General features: G+C 38.0%; 1 protein-coding gene across 2 annotated transcripts in view; it reads right to left on the bottom strand.

Moving 5' to 3' along the window:
- The window catches only part of MGAT5 (alpha-1,6-mannosylglycoprotein 6-beta-N-acetylglucosaminyltransferase), a 129,711-nt gene that overhangs the window by 68,057 nt on the left and 39,731 nt on the right, over positions 1-21,923 (bottom strand). For both annotated transcript variants that reach the window (XM_074595015.1, XM_074595016.1), the window contains 2 exons: positions 13,637-14,025; positions 8,852-9,019 (listed from right to left, as the gene is read on the bottom strand). In XM_074595015.1, the coding sequence (XP_074451116.1) occupies positions 8,852-9,019; positions 13,637-13,874 (406 nt within the window). In that variant the 5' untranslated portion in view covers positions 13,875-14,025. The remainder of the gene's footprint in view (positions 1-8,851; positions 9,020-13,636; positions 14,026-21,923) is intronic.

Raw genomic sequence — 21,923 nt, 5'->3', positions numbered from 1 at the left:
TGTTGAAGTTGCAAACTGTGACACCAGCAGCCTATCTAGTCTACTAAGGACCAACGCTTCATTCTTTAGAGAATACAAATTTCTTGAGAATTTAACATGACGCAAAACTTTGTACACTTTGGAACCTTGAGGCCAAACCCCAAATTTTTAGACTAGTGCAAAAACGCACATTAGGCTATCTTTTGATGACATATAGCACAGATAATGGCTCAACCCAAAGTCTTTCCCATCAGCAGATCTCATAAAATCAGGAACCTCCTTAGTATTAAAAGGACAGAGTAATCGTATCTGATCAAGTCTATTCAACAATTTTATATCTATTTGTTCTCTTCCTGGTTTTGATCATTAAATAAAAGCATTATTCTTACTTTAATTCATGGAACCCTTCTCTTGTTTCTATTTCAGTTATGAAATGTAGTATCTACGGTTAGACACAACACTGTAGTTAGGCTAGTTTAGTTTGTGTAAGGTCTCCCTTCTCTTCTCACACTAATTAACACATTCTCAATTTAATTCACATTTTTCATCTCCAGCTGGTAAGATTTCATAAAAGACAGAATTTGCAGTGTGAGCTGAAAGCACTATGAACATATTCAACGAAATGAGCTCAAGGTTTCAAGATTTTAAATGCAGAGCACAAAATGCTTTCTACTAACATTTTAGAAACTTCAGTAGCAAAGCATTGGTATGATTTAAAGAAAATTAACTTTTCTACTGCTAGTCCATCCTCACACCAGCTGTGCTGCTGTGTTCCATTAACGCTACTGAAATCAATGCAGTGTTAGGAGAATTCAAGTAGTAGTCAAGTGGTTAATCAAAATGCAGCCCAGGGGACCACTAACAGCCCCCTTCAGCATTACTAATACAGCTTAGCACTGCAGAGGAAAATATTCACGTGTGGTCTTCTGCACAGTCATTATGCTGGGCTGCAACAGCGAGGCTTGAAAACACACGATTCTCCCCAGCTCCACGCTACTGCCTTTGTGGGAGGCAAATGGACAGCAAAATGGGAAAAACTGCTTGGTATTATATACAGTGTGGAAAAAGAATACAATGGATAAGGCACAATAAATACGAGTCAAAGCCAAGCATTACCCCGAGAAAGCTGTAGTCTTGGCTACTAGAACCAGTGCAGCCCACATCCTATTACAGCTGGTACACCCTGACGTTCTGCGGAGACAACTAGTTTGTTTTTTAAGGCGTGACCATACAGAACATTGTAGGTACTACATTAACCAAAGAAAAGCTTACTGTAGTCCTCTTAAAACAGGAGGACAGCTTTAGAAATTCAAAATAATATGCAATATATCTTAGCTTTTTTTAACCTAGTTTGTCTCTGCAAGTACAGAACTATTGGGGTGACCTATGGTTGCAGACTGTTAAAACTAATGAGGCTGTTAGATGTATAACAAATTTAATCGGAAATAGAGCAATGGAAATAAATCAACCGATCATGAAGTTACCCGAGTCTTCCTCCCCACCTGAAAGGCTTCAGTGTGTCAGCCCCAAGTTTTTAGGAAGAGGGACGTGGAAATACCACGATAAAGGTCCTTCTCACCATAGTAACGTTTAAAAAAAGCAGCCTGCTTGCAGCATTGCCAAAGCTGACTTGTCAGCCTGCCTTGCTACATATTCACGAAGGATGCCAGATACCTGACAGGCATCCAAGCCATCATGTCTTAGATGACAAGTAAATACTGAAGTCTGCATCCTAATGAGTGACTTTAAAGATGTTAACACTAAAGTTGTTAAAAGAGAACTCAACAGCCAATACAGCAGAACAAGTTAATGCATAAGGCAGAAAAGCTACGGAAGCTTTGAATAGGTAACACAAAAAATATTCTCCCTCACTGAGCAGCGCTACATACAGCAACCTGGTACTTAACTGTTCTTAGTCTTCGAAAGAGTTCTCCAAGCACCAGCTATGTACTAGGGAGGTGGGGAGGAGGATTTGATGCGAACCTTGATGCAAACCTACTCATTTTTATGGGATCAAAGACGCACAATTAAAATCTTACAAAGTGACACTTTTCAAGGCAAAAGAACATTTTGTAAACAACCAGTCTGCCATGGTTTCTGTGCAATTATACTATCTGAGGTGTTAGATAGTTACACTTATCAAAACTTTAGCTTTTCACTGAACAAGCACAGTACAGTGATGACAATAGCCTCGGAGCACCTTGGCCTTTGCTTTAAATCAACATTTTTATTTTTAAAAAGTTGTTTTGCAACATGCATATTCAGAATTCATACCATTATTATTTACTAGAGTTTTAAAGCCTGAGGAATTGAAACAGTTTCTTTCAGTTTGCTTAAATCAAATTTTTCCCATAGCTGCCAGAAGAACACAGCAAGAGCTTGCAATTTAGAAACTAAAAAAAACCACCCCAAAACAAAGCCCAAATCAAACCCAACCCACAACACACAAACCCCACATCCCTGCTTACAAAAAAAAAAAAAAATCATATGAAGAAAACAGAGGACTGATTCTTTGATCATGTTTGTGCAAGCAGATTGCCCTATCCCATGAAATATCCTTAGTGCAACTGTCCCACAAAGATCAAGGATTTCTTTCATAGTTACCTTAGAAAAGCCCAACTGTTAAAAGCCAAGTTGCCTAAACCAAACTGATCTTGTGCCTGTCACATGGAACCAAGGATTCAGCTACAACAGAAGCAGCCACGTAGACAAGCTCTGCTATAAAGTGCCATGCTTTCATATTTCTCCATTTCCGTTTAATCATCTCCAAAACAGCAACTTTAAATTTACCTAGGGTGTTATTTGTGGCAGTGGCTCAAAGCTTCCTGTTCTGAAGGCTAATGAAAAATCTTATCTGCTAGGCACCCAAGGTTTAGATTAATACTTTCTTGTGTGTACGGGAATACATTACTTCCCACAAATGCAGAAAGGATGGCTACCAAATATCTTAAAAGCTTTTCAGATGCAACTTGGATAAATAAAGACAGGAGAGAGAGAGAGAGAGAAGGAAATTTATTGCTCCTGAAACCAGTTAGCTGAAGCCTTATAAGCACTTTATTAACAATTCACTCTTTCATAAACAAAATGGAGGTTCTGAAAAACCAGTTGAAAATTATCACTATCAAAACAACCAGACTGTTTGATGGTTTTGAGGAGGTAAGAAGAAAAAGGAAAGTATGCTTATGGTTTTACACATGGATCTAAAGAGGGAAAAAAAAAAGTAACATCTAACCTCCCACGCAAGTTACCCAAGGTGCTCCATGGCTTTGTTTTTTAACATAATCATGCAGCCTCGCCCTCCAGCAGATGTCCCATCCTCAGCTCCTTTGGGACTGGATGATACTAAGAGCTCATGCTCTATTATCCTTTCACACAACCCAAAAGAGAAGCGAAGCTGTTTTGCTCTTGAGCTTCCCTCAATGAAAGATTCTGTAAAACTAACTTCAGAGGAAAAAAACAGGTGTAGCACCAAGTTACAAACACTAAATGTAAAAACACAGTAAGGTTATGAATACACAGTACAGTCTACATATAAATTAATGCTAGTTATCTGAGAGTCTGAAAAGGAAGAGAGCGATTTCTGGTCTCTAAATGGGAAGTCGCAAATGAATCAAATAAAAGTTTGAGTTCACCTACTTCAGAGACAGCCGAGTTACAGTCCTTGCTAAATCATCAACATTTCCTCCTACCAACTGCTGTCACCTTCTTATTATGAACGAGCATAATCCAGATGGATTTTCTTCATCTACTTTTATCTGCCAAAAACTCTACACACCACCACAGACTGATATTTTCCACTGCAGATTTCACCCCTGCCACCTCAGTTCTACACCGCGCTTGACAGCCAGAGGTGAAACAATTTTAAAAAACAAAAGAAAACACTTTTCTCTGCATCTCGCCCAATAAAGAGCATAACTGATGAAGAGATGATGAAGTGAAAGTGATGAACAACTTCACTTCCAAACAGCGCCTAAATTTTAAACACTGAGTCATACTCTTAAGATGTTTGCATGTCTGCCCAAAGTACAATTATAATTCTAGGTCAAAGAATATGTTTTCCTTATGCTAGGTAATCTCCAATTACCAGCATATGTCAAGGTTGCAGTATGGTAATGAAGAGGCTACTAAAAGAAAAAGTTATGGGCTCTGTATCAAGTAATACCTATCACATAAATTGTTTGTTCAGGCTACAGTGGCCAAAGCACAGGCTAAAAATTGGTCAAAACTGCTTTTAGGAACCCAGCAACATTTCTATTAGGCTGTTACAAGGCATAAATAGCCACGATGGCTACTGTTTGGCCAGAGATTACTCAACTTCTGGCTGTAATAATAACCCTAAAACAAAGATAGACAATTTTTTTGAAACCATTGAACAGTTTATTTCCCATGCCAGTGCCTCCTTTTTCCTTTGCTGACAGGCTCTTTCGGAGAGGGCATTGCTCATTCCCTCATGAAGTAATTTATAATGGATTATCTTAGCATAATACTCCAGGTTATAACACCTCCAGGTCCACTGCTTATCTAGAGCTTCCCAGGCTTTGCCTAACACTTTCCACAGTAAAGACCACATTTTGTTTTGTTGAACTTTTTTTTTTTTTAAATAAAATCTTTGATAGCGAGGTAGTTCCCTAGTGTTTTTTCTTTTCCTCAAGAAACTGTCCTACTTCATCTTTCTGCTACTGGTGCTACCATTTATCCACCAGGAAAACCTACAGAAGTTGCTGATAAAAGTTTTAGAAGCCATTTGGTAGGCCTTCAAATGACATCCTGACTAGAAACAGCAGTTAGTTGTTTTAAAAGGAGCTACAAAACTCATTATTATTAGGTCTTTTCTCATCCATACAGTTCAGAGGAAATTTTTCATCTGCTTTGACACCTGCAAGGCTGCAAAGGCTGTGTATTCCTTTATTACCACTGCCATCGAGTTACAGGCAACTGCTTCCCACTACTGTCGTATCTGTTCCTTAGGGGAATGTGAACCACTCAAATTTATTTACCCCGGCAGCTACAGTGACCACTCTCAAAGTCTGGATATCAACGTCCCCAAAAGACTATTAAAAATATCAAAAAGTACATGGAAGATTTTTTTTTTTCTTCATTAGAAAGAAGGATGATAGATTCCGTGTTGTGATACCAAGGGACTGTGGTAACAAGGTAGTTCCAGCTCAAGTGTAGGGCATTAGAAGAAGTAACCTTGCAAGTCTATTAACTATAAAAACAAACTTTCCTGGACCAACAGACATTTTGCCATCAAGACGTATACTGGGCAAAAATTAAATGCCCTCTGACCTTGGTTCATTGAGAAATGTCAGCATTTTAAACAAATTGATTTTTCAACCACTTTGCAACTGACAACCATTAATCATCATACATTCTCTTCATTGCTACCTAAATTCTTACATAGTCACATTCAAACCTGTAGCTGAGCTAAGCTAAAAACAACGTATGTACGAACTGAAGAAAACATCCATATGTTTCAAAACTATAAATATTCCCCCTTTTTATACCATTATTCTAGTTGTTTATACAGAAAAGGTGGGCAGGAGTGGAATTATTTTTTAAAAATCCATATCTGATCCAATTGCCCGTGTCCTTAATCTCAAAGAAAAGATTTTTTTCAATGCATAAATCTGCACCATGGTCACATACCAGTTGCGTCATATAAAAACCATAAGAAGTCACATAAACCATAAAAAGTCACATAAAACCATAACCTGGACTGATTTCAATAGCTTGACCAGGATTCTAATTAAACCAGGATTCTTGCATTATCACAATCCACCTGTAGCATATGGATACTGTTCGTAGGACTGCTTTCTGAATACAGCAATGTACCTAATAAAAGAAAATCCCACTTGCAGAGACACTTTAGGAGGAGAAATGTTGACTAATCATCATCATTTCTGTTCTTCTAGCTTGCAGATAAAATAATACTATAACACTATAATACTATAAGAAAAAATAACACTTTTTCCCAAGTGTTATTAATAATTAAAATACACAATGAAGAAAAGCCCATAGCACATTCAGATTGACATGTCTAGCTTGCCAGGACAGACAGTTTTAAATTACAAGAAAAATACTGTTTTGCTCTTGAGTTTGTGTCCAGTCATAATCAAATATTTACAATATAATCACCTTCCTGTCATTCTCTTATGTCTTATTTTATCACTTGCATCTACTCAAGGTGGTATATAACACACAGTAAACTTTATACAAGGTCAGTGAGGAGAAAAATGCAGACTTCGGGACGAATAGTGACTCCACTATATACTACCAAGGTTTATAAGCAGTGTCAGTAGATGCTAAGGTGCAGCTTAAGCCTGCATGAAGCTTCATTTATTTAAGAAAGGCTTTCCATAGGTAAAGGGACATAGTTACACAGATTATAGAATCAGGTCTCAGTGTACTGTGGCAGCTCAATCCAAAAATAATAAATGCATGAAGTAGCTCCACTGGAAGCACAAATTTTCAAGGAAAGTCTGCTAATGACACTGCACTGCTGCACTGATGAATGAGGCTATAAAATGCTTCATTTACTTCAGAGTTTTAAGCAGCAACTCTGCATCAAAAAAGATTTGCAAAAAAAACAAACAAACTCAAGAAGTCTTCAAAAAACATTACTAAAAATATTAAACACGATGTTGGTTAGCATGCTCCATGAATACTATGGTTGTCCATACAGAAAGGGTGAAATTACTAACATGAATTTGTCTAAAGTCAGCAGTAAAATATTACAGCTGATAAAGAGAGAAACAGTAATCTTAAAATGTTTGCGTTCTGTGATCACTTCATAGAGTAACAGCTGAATAAACTATTATAAAGGAAACAGTGGAAGTGTCATGTGTATTTGTATATATACATGTTTTAGCTCCAGTAAAACGACAAACTGTTGGGTGACAAAATGCCCTCTCTACAACAATTTTCAGATTATCTCAACTGCTCTAGCACAACAAAAAAGGATGCTGTTGAAATACGACAGACAAAACCAATGCTGTAGCTGATACTGTAATCACATTATTTACTCACCTAGCTTATTTTCTGAACAATTCCTTCCTAACAGAGAAGACATTTATATTATGATTTTACTGGAGCCATACGGCTTCCAGAGTTTGCTACTGTCAGGAAATTGCTAAGAAGACAGAAGTCAAAACAAGTTTTTCATTTCCATTTGGCTTCCTCTGATCAGCTGAATTTCCACTGATTGCTTCAAATGGATGAATAGCAGGCACTTTAACACAAGGATTAGCTTCAAGCTCTATTCTACCCACTGGTACTATTCAGCCTGGAGATACCTCAACAGTCACATTATCCAAAACAGGCACCGGAACAATAGTTAATCAAACCTTAAGAAATGGTTTCCTAAAGGTTTTTCTGTTGTTGCTGTTTAATATAGTTGCTTCAGATATTTTAAACTTAGTGGACCAAGAGTCAAAGGTAAAAAACTGAAGCTCTAATAAGAGAAATAGTGTTCTTTGCCACAGAGCAAGCCTCAGGCAGCAAAAAGCCATGTAAACACCGCAAACTGAAAACTCCCACCAAGCTCATTAAATGTTGCTTCTGAGTATTAAAATTGTGAATCTAGCAAACTCCAAGAATAACAAACAAAACTCAATTCACCCTAAGAACTGATGAGATGTTTCCCAGTCAGATAAGAACAATGATCCTTTGCCTATAAATGTATAAACAACAACATGAGTATCCTTTTTCCAGTTATCTGCAAATCTATTGAAATAATAGTGTGAAGTCTCTCTTTTGTCCAGCTACAAAAAGAAAATATATAGGAATGTTTTTCATTTTATATATAGCCCAGAAACTATAACAATACTGTACTAGCTCACTTTCCATCAAAGTGGCATATCTTCCAGCAAAGATCTTGTGTTGTATTCCTTGTGGTGGTAACATGGCTCATCCTATTAGTAGTCTGCAGGTGCTCTACACCTTCAGTTACTTGTTTCTAATCTGCCTTCATTTTAACAAAGAGACACACGAGAAAAAAAAAAGGTACCACAAGGCAAGCATAGTAAACCACACATGCAAAGGGCTGTTGTAAATGCTTATAAGCGTATTTTTACTATGTGGCAAGAGAGCCAGAAAGGTCTGTCTCACCAAGAGATAATATGCTTTTAACGTCCTGGTACCAATGGACAGAGCAGCTGACACAGCAACTCTGCTGGAATACTGTACTTGGGTAATCACTTGTCCATCTGCTCTCCCAGACTTCCTTTCAGTGGCATTGCCCTCCCAAAGGTAGCATCTCCTTCTCTGTTTTGACAAATTTAAGAAAGTAACACCCTCTCAACAGAAGTTTTTATACAGAAAACCCAAGCACAGGCAAGACTTGTAAGCACAGCTATCAATGTATTTACCAAGTTGCCCTAACTCTTCCGCTCTGCTCCTTTTTTGGGACTGCAAAGATCATTAGCAGGGCAGACTCAGATCTTCCTATAGGCCAGGACAGTCAGCATCTGTTTACACCTGGTGGCAGAGCCAAATGCAGTGCAATAGACGAGGCAGTATAAACAACAAGGCTTATGCAGTGTACCAGCCACATTCACAGCTGGGAACGCTACAGGAACAGAGACGTGCAAGTGAAGAGGCCAGCAAGGCTTTCCACCACCGCAGGATGACTCAAATGCTTTGAGAAGTTGTAAGGGTAGCGAACAGTCCATTCACTGAAGACAAAATTAATGACTTCAAATGATATTTTAAAACATATTTATTTAAACTGAAGGTACCAGGTAGGTCATCGCTGTGTGTCGAATCACAACAGCTATTAAACAGCGTTAAACACTGAAAAATCTTTTTTAGCCAAGAGAGAAAAATACAGATTAAACAGCCCATAAATATTTTAAACAATTGCCATACCCACCTGCTACATTAAGCTTTTCGACTGCTCCTAAGCTGGGAGCAGGAGTGGTAGTATTATTGGTAGAGTTTGCTCCTGTTCCATTAAGTACAAGATTTTCCACCTTGGACTCTAGCTTCCCAATGCGCTGCAAGATATTATCCAACAAGACAGCAAGTGTCTTCTTCAAATCTACAAGTGAAAAGGAAAAGTTAAAATGCTTAATAATGCAATGCACACTGCCAGACAGAATCAAAAAATAGATACAAGAATGAGACTGGAATATATATAGACACTTTCTCAGTGCAAATCTTTGTCATTAGCAGTTCTATGCACCAACGTTCCCTTCTTGTTCAGCCTCAGATACAAGTTTCCCTGGACACATAACTTGTCTTCCTGTGTATTTTATAAAACGCACTACCACTCATATACATATCCTATATTCAAGGTGAAGTGTGCACCTTTATGGGTACGCACAGCGGAACAAAAAAAATGCATGCCTTGTAATAGCTCAATAATAAAAAGTTACATAAATAATAATGAATCTAAACCTAAATCCATATTTAAGCGCTATCAGAGGAACAGTCTGTTAGACGCTCATCCACCTGGAAACAAAAATCCCCTTCCCAAAAGCAATATCTTTAAGCCAGTACAAAAACCTTCTGCATCTCCTCCACCACAACCAGGTTCTGCACTGGCAAAAAAAAAAGTTAAATTCAACCTTTCTGTCGTATACACAAACCACCATAAATCACCTGTTTCTTTTCTTCACTCTGTTGGTGATTGCCTCTACCTATCTATTTGGTCTGACACAGCGCTTCCTTCGCGTGGAAAGCAAGATACGCTAACAGGAGTTTGCATATCAAATGACAACCCAGAAAGAGATTTCTGATATTTTTTCTTTCCCTTTTCTTTTGTTCAGAATTCTTGAAGTAGCAGAGATGGTTGGGCAAGCTAAAAGAACTATGGGCAAGAGGGGGAAAACAGACCACTGTCAGACTGAACCATATAATTATAGTGGCAACAAGCCAAAGAAGATGAAAGAAAGCATTGTTCTTTGTTCATTTACCCTTGTCTCAGGATTAAAGAATTTGTTATGATGAATTTACATTATTTTCCCATTTAATTACACAAAATAATTACATGTGCATATGTATAATACATTTTCTGCTTTCCACAGCTGTAGAATCAAATAACTTTCTGATCTGTAATAGAAGATTTCTCCATACATCTGAAGAGATTCCTCTGCCCGAACATCAGTTTTATTTTTGCCACACTTATTTTGTGCTCCCTTTATTATTATTTTTTCCATGACTGGCCCAATTCTAGTGCAAATGAGAGAGTAAATAAGAAAAGGCTGTTACTTTTAGAAAGCTTATGATTCTTTTTTCCAAATAAAAGGAGAGTTATATTTATTCCATGGAGCCATAAAGTAAATTTTTTTCTTTATAACTGTGTGTTTTCTTTTGTCCTTTTAAAGATCAGAAGATGTCCTTTTTAAGATTAAAAGGAATCTTAATCACTAATGATCTGGACTATCTTAAAAGTGGTCCAGAAGTCACTTAATGGTACAGTGTGCAGAAGAGAAGGAAAGAGTGGAGTGGGGATTTAACATGAACAAAACCATGGTACAGAAGGAGGAAAAAATCTAGGCAAAAAAGGTAGTAAAAAAAAAAAAAAAGTCAGGGAACAATGAGGAAGAAACATAGCATACGTAAAGGCATACAGAGAACATAAAGAGAAAAATGGTTAAAGATGGTAATTTTTTAACACTGATACAAGAGACTGCTCACCTGAACAACAAAGCAATTGGAGGCTCGTTAGACAAAGGGAGGGCAGAAGCACAGATTCATAATAATTTTTGGAAAACAACTGTTTACTGCTACAAAAATCTAATACTCATTATATATATTTGGACTAGAGCTTTTAAAAGGAAAGTGTTTGATCCACCTACCTGTCAGGTCGATCAATATACGGTAGAAAGAAAAAGCAAACAATCTGTGCAATCATAATTAAGGAATGACCGAAAAACTTTTGAGTGGGTAAAAGCTGCCAAACCAAGCAAACTTAAAACTTTAACACGGAAATCATGACTGTGCTTGCTAATAGCAAAAAGAGGACAGGATTAAAATAAATAAAGTAAAAAGGCTAAATAGCAAGGGCTTTAATTTTCGTAGAACAGTGAACCAACTTCTACCCATTATCATTGACTTTAGTCATTGGTGTGTTTATTCCTGAACTGCTAACCTGATCATTTGCTATCAACAAATCATTTGGTATGCCAAAACAGGACAAACTAACTTACTTATTAAGTAATTATCTTACTCAGTTTCATAAAGTATTAGTTAATATGGTGTCATTCACTCATGATAGCACCACTCACCCTAATATTTTAAATAAATATATTACCATTATTTTGCATCTTTTCAGACTCCTTAATTGAAAACACCTGTCCAAACTTGGTTTTAAACTTAAAATTCTTCTTAGCAACAGAACTTGAGATTTCTACACAAAACTTAGCTTTGCCTCCACAGAAGCCTTACAAAGTTATTTCACCCACGTTCAAATGCAGTTTAACTTCTGGGGAACTTGACCGCTGTTTGGCAGCAAGTCAACTTACTCCTCAGCAGGATTTGGAACAGGAAATGAACGCCTCGGGTAACAAGCTCCAGGGGGAACTTAGCTTATGGATATTCTGTACCATCAGATCTAGCTATGGCACAGATCAATGCACTTATATCTTCAATGTCTCAAGACATATTGTTTTTGTTTGGTTTATTGTGGTTTTTTTTTCCTCTTCTTCAATTCATCTACCATCAAGCACCCTTACAAGGTAACGGGACACTGATGATGGCTATATAGCAGGTAGGGTTTTGTTTTAAGCCTACACACAATTCCCTAAGGACCTCTGCTTGCTTGGAAATCTTCAGTCTAAATATTGATTTAGTACCACTCTATTTAGCTTGTGTCTCTTTGTAAGATTACCATGCGTGTATAGCTCAACATGCAGACTCAAATGAGTAGAAGTTACAGAAAAAGGATGTGTGCTGGTTTTGGCTGGCTGGGGTAGAGTTAATTCTCTTCATAGTAGTGAGTATGGGGCTATGTTTTGGACTTCTGCTGAAAACAGTGTTGATAACACAGGGATGTTTTCATGATTGCTGAGCAGTGCTTACACAGAGTCAAGGCATTTTCTGCTTCTCACACCACCCCACCAGCAAGCAGCCAGGGGGTGCACAAGAAGTTGGGAGGAGACACAGCCAGGACAGCTGACCCCAACTGACCAAAGGGATATTCCATACCATAGGACATCATGCTCAGCAATTTAAAGCTGGGGAAGGAGGAGGAAAGGGGGGGAATGTTCAGAGTATGGTGTTGGTCTTCCCAAGTAACAATTACTCATGATGGAGCCCTGCTTTCCTGGAGACGGCTGAACACCTGCCCGCCGATGGGAAGCTCTGAATGAATTCCTTCTTTTGCTTTTCTTGCATGCATGGCTTTTGCTTTACCTATTAAGCTGTCTTTATCTCAAGCTTTATCTCAAGTTTTCTCATTTTTACTCGTCCAATTCTCTCCCCCATCCCACCTCGAGCGAGCGAGCGGCTGTGTGCTCTTTAGTTGCTGGCTGGGCTTAAACCACTACAGGATGGCGTCTTATTTAAGCAACAAAGCAATATAATTGTTAGCTATGTTTGCGATGATAATCTCAGGCTTACAGGCAAGCACCTTCACACAAACTAAAAGATTATTTTTTTTTAGAGGAAAAGTGGTAACAGAAACAAGACATGGAGAGAATCTCCCGAGAGCGTATTTTCATCACAGACACCAAAAAGCAAAGAGTACTAAGAGAAAACTAGAGGAAAAGGTGCAGCTATTGTCTGTTGCATCCTAGTCTTTATTCTTTGTCTAAGCCTACAAAAGACATCTATCCAATTTCTTCAGAGCTGAATATTAAGGCAACTATAAAAGGAAACAAATCTAGATGACTAATTAGCCATTAACTTTCCAGATAGTCTGAAAGTGCATAGGTGAGTAGAAAATGAAGTTAGCTTAAAAAAGGCTAATCAAGTAAGGTGTACGGTGTGATCTTGTCAGACTGAAAAGGGGCCACACCTAACCTGAAATTAGATTATGTTTTTATTTTCATAATATTTTCTGGCAATATGTTTCATACTTTTCTGCATGCTTTCTCTCACACATGCACACAAACTTAACTCTCATGTTCTAGAAAATGGAAGAGAGTAAGCATCAAAACTTACTGCTGAACAAAGCACTGAAACTCACAAAAAGAGTTCTCTACCCTGAGGCAAACATGATATATTTAAGCTTAATTTAAGCTTAAGCCAGACACGAACTTAAACATGAAGTAAATTGACTGAACAAAGAAGTGAAGTTGGAAAGAAGGAGAAATAAACGTAGCAAGTCTCCACTTTATCAGCAAGGCAAGTTCTTCTTCCACAAGGAATTTCTTACTTAGATCACTGACACACAAACTGAAAAGCCTTCCAAGTTTCTCAAAATCAGCAAAAAAGTTTTTTTTAAATGAAGTTCTAACAAATAACTTGAGGCATACCCATTATAGCTACTAGACAGATGTAGTAAAAATTAGTAGACAACTTTATTTCCAAGTGACTGGGAATGTAAAATTTGTCCCATTTCATACTTATAAGTGAAGACTGTTTTCTCCATCTGTGCAGAAAATCCACAGTGCAAAGTATTGTCAATTGAGCAGCATTATGAAGTAAAATATTTGGACAATTTATAAAAACCCTTAATCAGAGTATCATGTAATCTAGAGCACACACTTACCGTATGCTGTCACTGTCCCAACATAAGGCCCATCAACCACATTTTTATTTTCTTCAGCTAATGCTTTGATGTATCTTTTGCTGAGATCCAAAATTTGCTCGCGCAGGACTGAACTGCTTTCGTGTTGTGTTTGCTGCTGAATAGTAAAATGCAGAAGCATCATTCCCCAAATGAAACCAAAAGTCACCAGAAAAAAGCCGAGTTTCTGAGAGGACAGCTTCCATGGAGAGAATGCCATGATTCCCAACAGCTTCACACAGTTGCTACAAAGGTTCCTAAAGCGTGAAGCCAAACAGCAAGTTCATGGTCCAAGTATACAGGTAACACAGAGCAGGACTCAGTCTTATTCCAACTCCTTAGTCAACGTATATCCGTATTTCAGTTCCATCCTGTTGAAAGAGGAAAGAAAAGGAGCATAGTTATCACAACATATTAGAAGGTTTTACTAACTATACTAGGTCTTCGCTCTAACTGGTACAGAATAGGAGCAGACAATATGCTCTCTTTGTAAATGTTTAATTTGTCTGTATCAACATTGTACTGTACTAGCCAGAGCACAAAGAAGCTGAGAAAAGCACTGGAAAGAGAACAAAGAGGGCGTGATGCGCCTGAGCAGGTGTAGAACACCTCTCAGTATCTGGATCAAATTCAATGCTTGAAGCGGTTTCTAAGCCGAATTTCAAGGTAGGGCTGCTTTTGCACAATTTTTTTGTGTGTGTACCCAAAACTTTGTGATGTTGCCAGCGTAGCAATTTAAGACAATTCTCAACATAATTCAGTTCTCAGAAAACAAGTAATTTCAGCTGGCAGTGACACCGCTCGGAGTTCCTGGCAAGAGCTACGGCATATGGCTAGATAGGTGATCAGGAAATCAGACTCCCTCAGGGGTAAAGAGGAAAAGAGAAATCTACATTATTTAAGCCAATACACTCTCCTGCCTTAAAGTGCAGGCAGTCAGAGGGCCGGAATAATCTCCTCGTGCTCCTGCATGGCTTCTGCCATGCATCGTTACTCCTTATTCATAACACATAGTCCAATGAGTTTGCTCTTCACAACTAAATTCAAAACACATAATTCTGAATGCTACAAAATGTCTTTTGTATATAAAATTAATATTCTCAGAGATTTTCACACACTAGGGAAAAAGAATGTAATAATGGCCTTCAAGACACAGTAAGACCATCTTTTCACAGTAAAATCAAAGATAAAACCTGGCATAAACAATCCAAAGGCAAGAAAAGCTCTGTGATGAGGGCTAGAGGCAGGGTCCTTAGCATAAAACCCAACAAGAAAGGTAATTAAAAGGTAATTAAGTGTAACCTATCATGTTAAAACACAGATTTGGTAAAATGTTATCCTTTTAACTTCATAATGCTCCCAGACAGGATTAGAGAACATAATGTTCCCTTCCATTCTGCACTTGCACAGATAATGCAGATGTTACTCTGTTTTAATAGGATAATTACAGAGATGCCTGCTAGCAGTGCCCCGTTTGTTAAAATTCCCTTTAGATCTTCTGCTTTCAGTTGAACCAGCAGTTCTGTAAAGGGACAGAAATTCCTTTGGACCACTTATCTTCCAACATGTCTTGTGTGTGCCTTTAGCATTATTGGTTACTATCGATTGTAGAAGTGGATGTGCATTACACTGTAAACGAAAAGCAGACAAGGCAGCGACTGTACCATGCATTTACGTTGCTAAAAGAACAATTTGTAGCCATCTTTTGCTTAAAGGAGGAATGGTGCAGAAAAATGAATTGCAAGTACAGTGAAAAAGATTATAAAGCCCTCAAATTGACTTTTTCTGCACTTAAAATACCTCAATAAAGAAAATGAATGGTCTCAACAGAGAAAATGAAGGAGTCTGTTTAATGCTGCTCTCCATAAACTTAAGTTAATTTTCCAAGAAATGGCAGAGGGAAGTTTCACTTCTTGCAGTTTATTTAACTATAGCCTTGGGACACTCTTGGGCTGACTGAAAAATAGAGTATTGTTATTTCATTAAAAACTGAACGTTTTACTATTTTCTTGCAATATCTCATGTGATAAAATGTAGAAAATTCCATAGTTTAAAACAACGTAACAACTTTAAAAAGAAATCTGAAACATTCAAGATTAATTCCCTCAATGATTTAATCTCAAGAAAGAATTGACAGCGTCCTTTACAGCAATAAGATCTGTGCCTATAACAGTATTTCTTCCCCAACTATCTGTTGTTTGAGAAGTGGAAAACACTGATTAAGAAAGCAAACCTATCCCCACTATGTTTTAACAGACAAGTGCTAACGATATTTTGATGACACATTGTTCAGGAAAAAAACCCGCAGAACACAAGTCACATTAAAAACAGCAATAAAAAAAATGCAAGTATTTCACAGTCATCTTTTTAAAGTTCTAGAACAGAAACAAGGATGATTACAAAAAACAGTGTATGTCTAACCTATATGTATGATCTACTTACATAACAGCTGTTGACTTTTCTATTCTGTTTATCAGCAGAAAAAATAAAAAGCCTTAAATCCACTCAAAAACTGTAAGAAGGTAGACAGGAAATCTTAAAGTTTTGCCATAAGAAAGGATTAAAATTCACTGACAGACAGAAGAATGGCACCTGCTATTTCAAGTGCTAAAAGCAAAAAAAAAAAAAACCAAGGAAAAACCCCAAACACCACAAACCAGCCCTATTTTTACTGCCATTTAAGCAATTCCAGTGGCTAGCAACTTGATGAATGCCCAACAACATGTACTTAACTAATTAACTTTACAGCACTGCTGGTGGCCATGGAGGTTTGTGAAGTGCACAGGAGAAGAATCTCTGTCCTCCCACTGCTTCCATGGTGGCATGCACACCCGCACTGACTTCGGTATATGTTTAATCCTAGATTTGACAGTTGTCAAGGACTGCAACACAACTATTCCACAGTTAATGATTAATACACACTGATAATGACTCGTTATTTGGTATCTAAGTGGACAGTGGTCAGAAGATATCAAGAGGTTATGTGGAAATGCATGAAGATAGCAGCATAGAAACATCTCTGTGATATTTCTGTTTTGACAGGAAATTAATAACCGAAGTGAGCAATAGTTGAAGCAATAAACACGTTTGTCTGCTGTAATCACTCATGGACTTTCATAGTGCCTGATGACTTATCTCTCTGCCCATACCAAGTAAGCCATTCCCAAACTTAAGGTGGTAGCTTATGTCCCTTATTCTCCCTCTTGCCTTATAAATGTTCTCAAAGGAGCTGATCCTGTTAACTACGAAGGCCTTTTTCCTAGTTCTAGTCTGCAAAATGCCCAATGGGAGTCATATCTAAAGAGGATATGGAAACACATATTTGTACGTGCCTCTACAGAATGACAGCCTTTGGGGTTTTTTTTTTTAAGCTTTGGAAAGAGGTGGTCTCACTCTAAGACAACTCTTGAAGTACTTCCAGCACCCCTCTGGAAACTGGATATGTCATAGTCGTGAAGTTTTTTGTGAAACTGTTAGGAAGATAATTCCTCCAGATTTACTGAGTAGCTAATGTACCCTAACTAAACACCAAGTGTGAAAAACAGGGTGAAAGTGAAAAGATATACAAGGCAAGAAAGCCTTTAATAAAGAGCAGCTTTGTTATGTTCTTCTTCAATTCTAACCAGCCAAAGTCTCACCGCAACTGAACCAATGCATCACTGTTTTGTTTTGTTTTACACAGACCAGTTACACCCTTTGTGATAAACACAGTTCATAACAGAACTGCCTCTGCCCTTAACAACGATTAGCATATTTCTTTGGAAAAGGACTACCCTTACACCCATTTACACAGGCATAAGAATTTTAATAGTCTTAGTACTTTTAGTATTTCTAACAGCTTCATTAAAACCACAATTTTTCTGTTCTATATTTAATAAAATCCTGCTCAACAGCTGGTTAGTTCATTAGTTACAGTGGATAACATTACCATGCCTATGTGATCACAACAAAAAAACCCTCGCACTATTTAGAATCGTTTCAGGAGAGTATCCCAATGCTTAAGTGATCCGTACATTGGGGATGCAAACCACACATTTCTCAGCGTTTTAAGCCTTTTTTTTTTTTAAAATAAATGCTTAAAATAGAGTACAAACAGTTAATCTTCACGTGAAAAGATTTTGGTGACACATATCCATGTATTCCTCTTCCCTTTTTAAAAAGGGGAATTAATCATCTATAAGAGATTAAGCAAAGTCTCTTTATAAGTATGTACATATACAAAGCTTGATGCTGTGTGTCCAGTCTGTACCTATATAAGACACGGTACTTACGCAGGGTAAACCTGGATCTGCACTATCCTCAGGACAGTCAGGATTCAACTGTTCATCAGCTGAATGCACTGTTCATCCCTAGCTTCACAGTTATAAAACCTTACCTGTCTGTAGCCAAAGCAGGAGCTGTTGCACCCACAGAAGTAGCAACAGATTGAACAGTATTTAATTATTAGCTTGTTAGGAATTCAAACATAAGGCAACCTATACAGCATGACTAGTAAACAATGTATATACATTTTTGTTACAAGTGGCTCAGCAAAAATAGTATGGCCACTGCTAGGAACAGGCCTCAGGCCTTATACCAACTGGGTTCCTATGCCAAATGCACAAGGCCCAAATTCTGGCCTCTTATGCTTGTGAAATTATTAAGAGAACTTGTTGTGTGAGCTAGAGCTCACACAGGTATCAGGTGCCTCTTATTACAGCATACAGGTTAGATGCAAGAACACAGGCCTTGAAAATACAGGTACAGGTTGAAAGCAGAGGCCCCAGAACTGTAAGCAACTCAGTGATCGTCAATTATTAGTCACTGATGAAGTGCAACCTTGAGATTTTGGAAAAAAAACTGCTTTTCTTTCAATAGGAGCAATAGCAGTGCTAAATACATGGCACCAGCTCTCTAGTACTGTGTGCTCACAATTAGTGTATAATGAGATTGTTACAGACTAATTGTTTTGAATATGCAGCGGTAACAACCAGGAATGAATAAGAACTAGCCATTAGCAATGTGTGTTATTAATGACATCCATCTAGTGAAGTTTTGTTATAACGTTTAAAGCTGGTTTAAAACTTGTTTCATCAGCCTTCTAAACGTTCAAGTCACAGCAATTTCTCATTCTCTTCTTACTTCTATCAATGCACAAACAACCTGTACTCAGGAGCAGCGTCATGCCACCATGCCTGACCCCACACGACTTGTTATTGTATCCCAACCAGCTCAAAGAGGTGCCCTTAAAAAAACAGACATCAGGATCCTATTTTCCAGATTGTTTTCCGAAGAGGGCACGCTGCACTTCTGCTTGCAACTCTCTGATTCTGTAGAACAACTTGTTACAGACCATCAGAGGACAAACATCAAAATGTGAATTTCCTCTATTCTTATGAAGGGTGTGTTAACCTAAAAGTGAGTGATAATTCGTGTCAATCCAGTGGGCTGCCAACACACCAGAGCTACAGCCAGAAAACACAGCGATGAGTGGAAACACCTGTCGTATCCCAGGACTTCTCTGCTAAGGGATGCCAGGAGTCATGCTTCATGCAGAAACTGATGTAATGCATCTTAAAAGGGATAGGCAATCCCCTAAAACCTCCTTTCTAGGAGTAATGAGTCCAACTGGGACTGCTAGGCTTTAATAGTTTAAACCAGACATGCTTCAACATGTACATAAACTAGAATTCCAGGCTGATGTTAACCACTGTCTCCTGCTGCAGCTGCACTGCCTAAACAGATGTGCACTACAGCCCAACTGAATGCAAATTAATGGATTTCCTGGTACTACAGTTCTTTATTCCTGCGGGAATACCTCAGCAGATGTCCCACCCCAGTTGGCCGATCTGTGTTCTGAAATAGTGCAATCTGTGCTAAAGACACCCTGCCCCCCTTTTACTTATGTGTAAGATGCTGGCTTGCTTTCGTCCTTTTAGAGGCTGAATCTACCTTTCCTTCTTTCAAAATACAGCATTAACAGTGGGATAAGCTACAGCTTACTAATTAATACAGTCAAGCGAAATCAAACAACAGTCACATGCTGTGTTGGGAGAAGATAAGAAAGGATAAACTAGATAAGAGAAGGAAAAAGAAGCCTGATTTCTGATAAGAATACTTTCACTTCAACACGGTGTGTGCTCATACCATATCAAGTGTCTTCATACTACATATATTTTGTCTCCAGTACTGACACGTCAATTAAATAACCAATAAACTTAGGAAATATATTCTATCAACATAAAACCATTCCCTCATTTAAACAAAACTCAGGCCCTCAGTTGGTACCCCGAGGGTTCAGAAGCAGTGGTTCTTACTCCAAAGAGAGGGAAAATATGATCAGATCAGAGTTAGTTACAACTAAGTCTGGAAGACTCCACCGATTTCAGCAACTAATCAGTAAATAATTCATTTATTTCAATAGTTCAAGTCATAAATTTTAAGGCAGCTCAAAACATTGTTGTTAATCTTAAAATAAACTTTCATCATTCAGCTGTGATCAGCCCTACAGAAGACTCCATGATAGCATGTTCTGGAAGAAGCAGAAACATGCTAGCAAAGCTGATAATATTAACCCACATCTGCAAGTCCAAAGTCTAGGTGAGGCTTCCAACTGGTTGAAGGTGTGCACGTTCCCTACACACCTCCCAGGCAGTCTCCACTCCCAGCACCTCAGGAAGATGAGGTAGCTGAAAAATTGTGCAACTATATATACCAGACTCATCTGGTTACGCACACTTTTGCTAACGGCACATTTTATAATTTAAGTTCTTTAGTATATAAAATAAATGTATAAAACAGTTTTCTTAGCTGAATTCTGGAGTCTTAGTTTTGCTCTCCCTTCTGCTGCTCAACTTTATTTTGAGCATCGCTTCTGCCAGCCCATTCTTTTCTTCTAGCTGACAGATGTCACTATGTCTTCTCTCTCACCACCCATCCACAGTTGAAATGGCACCACGTACCGTGCCTGAAGTGCCAATTTTCGATGCAATCCCATGAAGTGAGAAAAACAGAACACCACTGGGTCACAACAGTAGAAACAGGACAGATGGACTGAGGGAGAGTAAGAGTATAAATAGTCCGAGTTTGGGCTTTTTTTAGGTTGGGAGGGGGCATATCTGCTTCTGTGCGCATGTAGTAGAAATTGTCAGGAGGTGGTGGGATGAAAGTTGAAGGAGAGAAAAGCAGCCTTTGATATGATGCCATCAAAACAAGTAAATTTTCATCTTGAGCAAGCAGCTTGCCTTCACTTTCAAAAATAAATTTCTCCACTTAGAAACAGTTTGGGTGGCAACTGTACCGTAATTTCCCCATGTGGGTCTGTGGTTTCACAGAACACTCAAATGTTTCCAGTTTTCTACCTAGCACACCATTTTCTGTAGTTTCATCCTACAGAAATTAAATCATCAGATGTTCTTCCTTTCATGTTGTTTGCTTACCCTGATACTTCAGGGACAAAAGAGTGAAAAGGGGAGGAAGGTTTGCACAGAAGACAATGGAAAAAAGGATTTTCCTTTAGAAAAAAAGGAATAGGAAAATCCATAAAGAAAAATCTTTATGGTTCAAATACTGTTTATTGATTAAAAACACTCCAGGCAATGCATTAAAGCCACAATCACAAACTAACCTGACCTTTTTTAATAAAGTGCTTAGAGATCAAAAAACTGAATTAATTGTAGGATTAGGAATAGGACTACCCTGAACTTCAAAAAAACCCGAAATATTCCTGGTCTTGAACAAAAAAAAAAAAAAAAAAAAAGAAATTTACATTTTTACAGCCATTTACAGGCAAAGCAAAGGCTATATTAATAACCTATGTCTTGTTGCTACATTAAAAAAAGATGCCCAAAATAGCATTTTCTCACTGAAAAATAACAATTTGGGCTGTCAGCATGCTGATCAAGAGATAAGGAAACAGTTGGGTTTTGTTTGGTTGGTTGGTTTTATTTTTATTTTGCAAGAAAGTAACTTAGAGAGACTGAGAGCCGCAGTCATCACCTACGACATCCCTAAAACTAGCGAAAGAAGTAAGCACAAGTCATGCTTTCAGGCCTTCAAAACTCCCCTGTAACTGAACAAACAAACCTTTAAGTTACTTCACTAATTTGAATTAATTTTAACAAGAGAACTCATGGCCAACAAGTTTAATCATATTTCTACTGTTGATACAAGTACATACCTTTCTCTCTTCCCCTCCTCAAAACTACCCTCAGTCAAAGGCATCCTCTTATGTCATTCTCAATTTTACATTTGGCATTTGTCCTCTGAAAGGCATAAATATGGCACCTGC

Source organism: Larus michahellis, chromosome 7 (genome assembly GCF_964199755.1).
Source record: "Larus michahellis chromosome 7, bLarMic1.1, whole genome shotgun sequence".
NCBI classification, from domain to species: domain Eukaryota; kingdom Metazoa; phylum Chordata; class Aves; order Charadriiformes; family Laridae; genus Larus; species Larus michahellis.
Note: the sequence above shows the minus strand (reverse complement) of the source record. Positions and strands in the feature narration are given on the sequence as shown.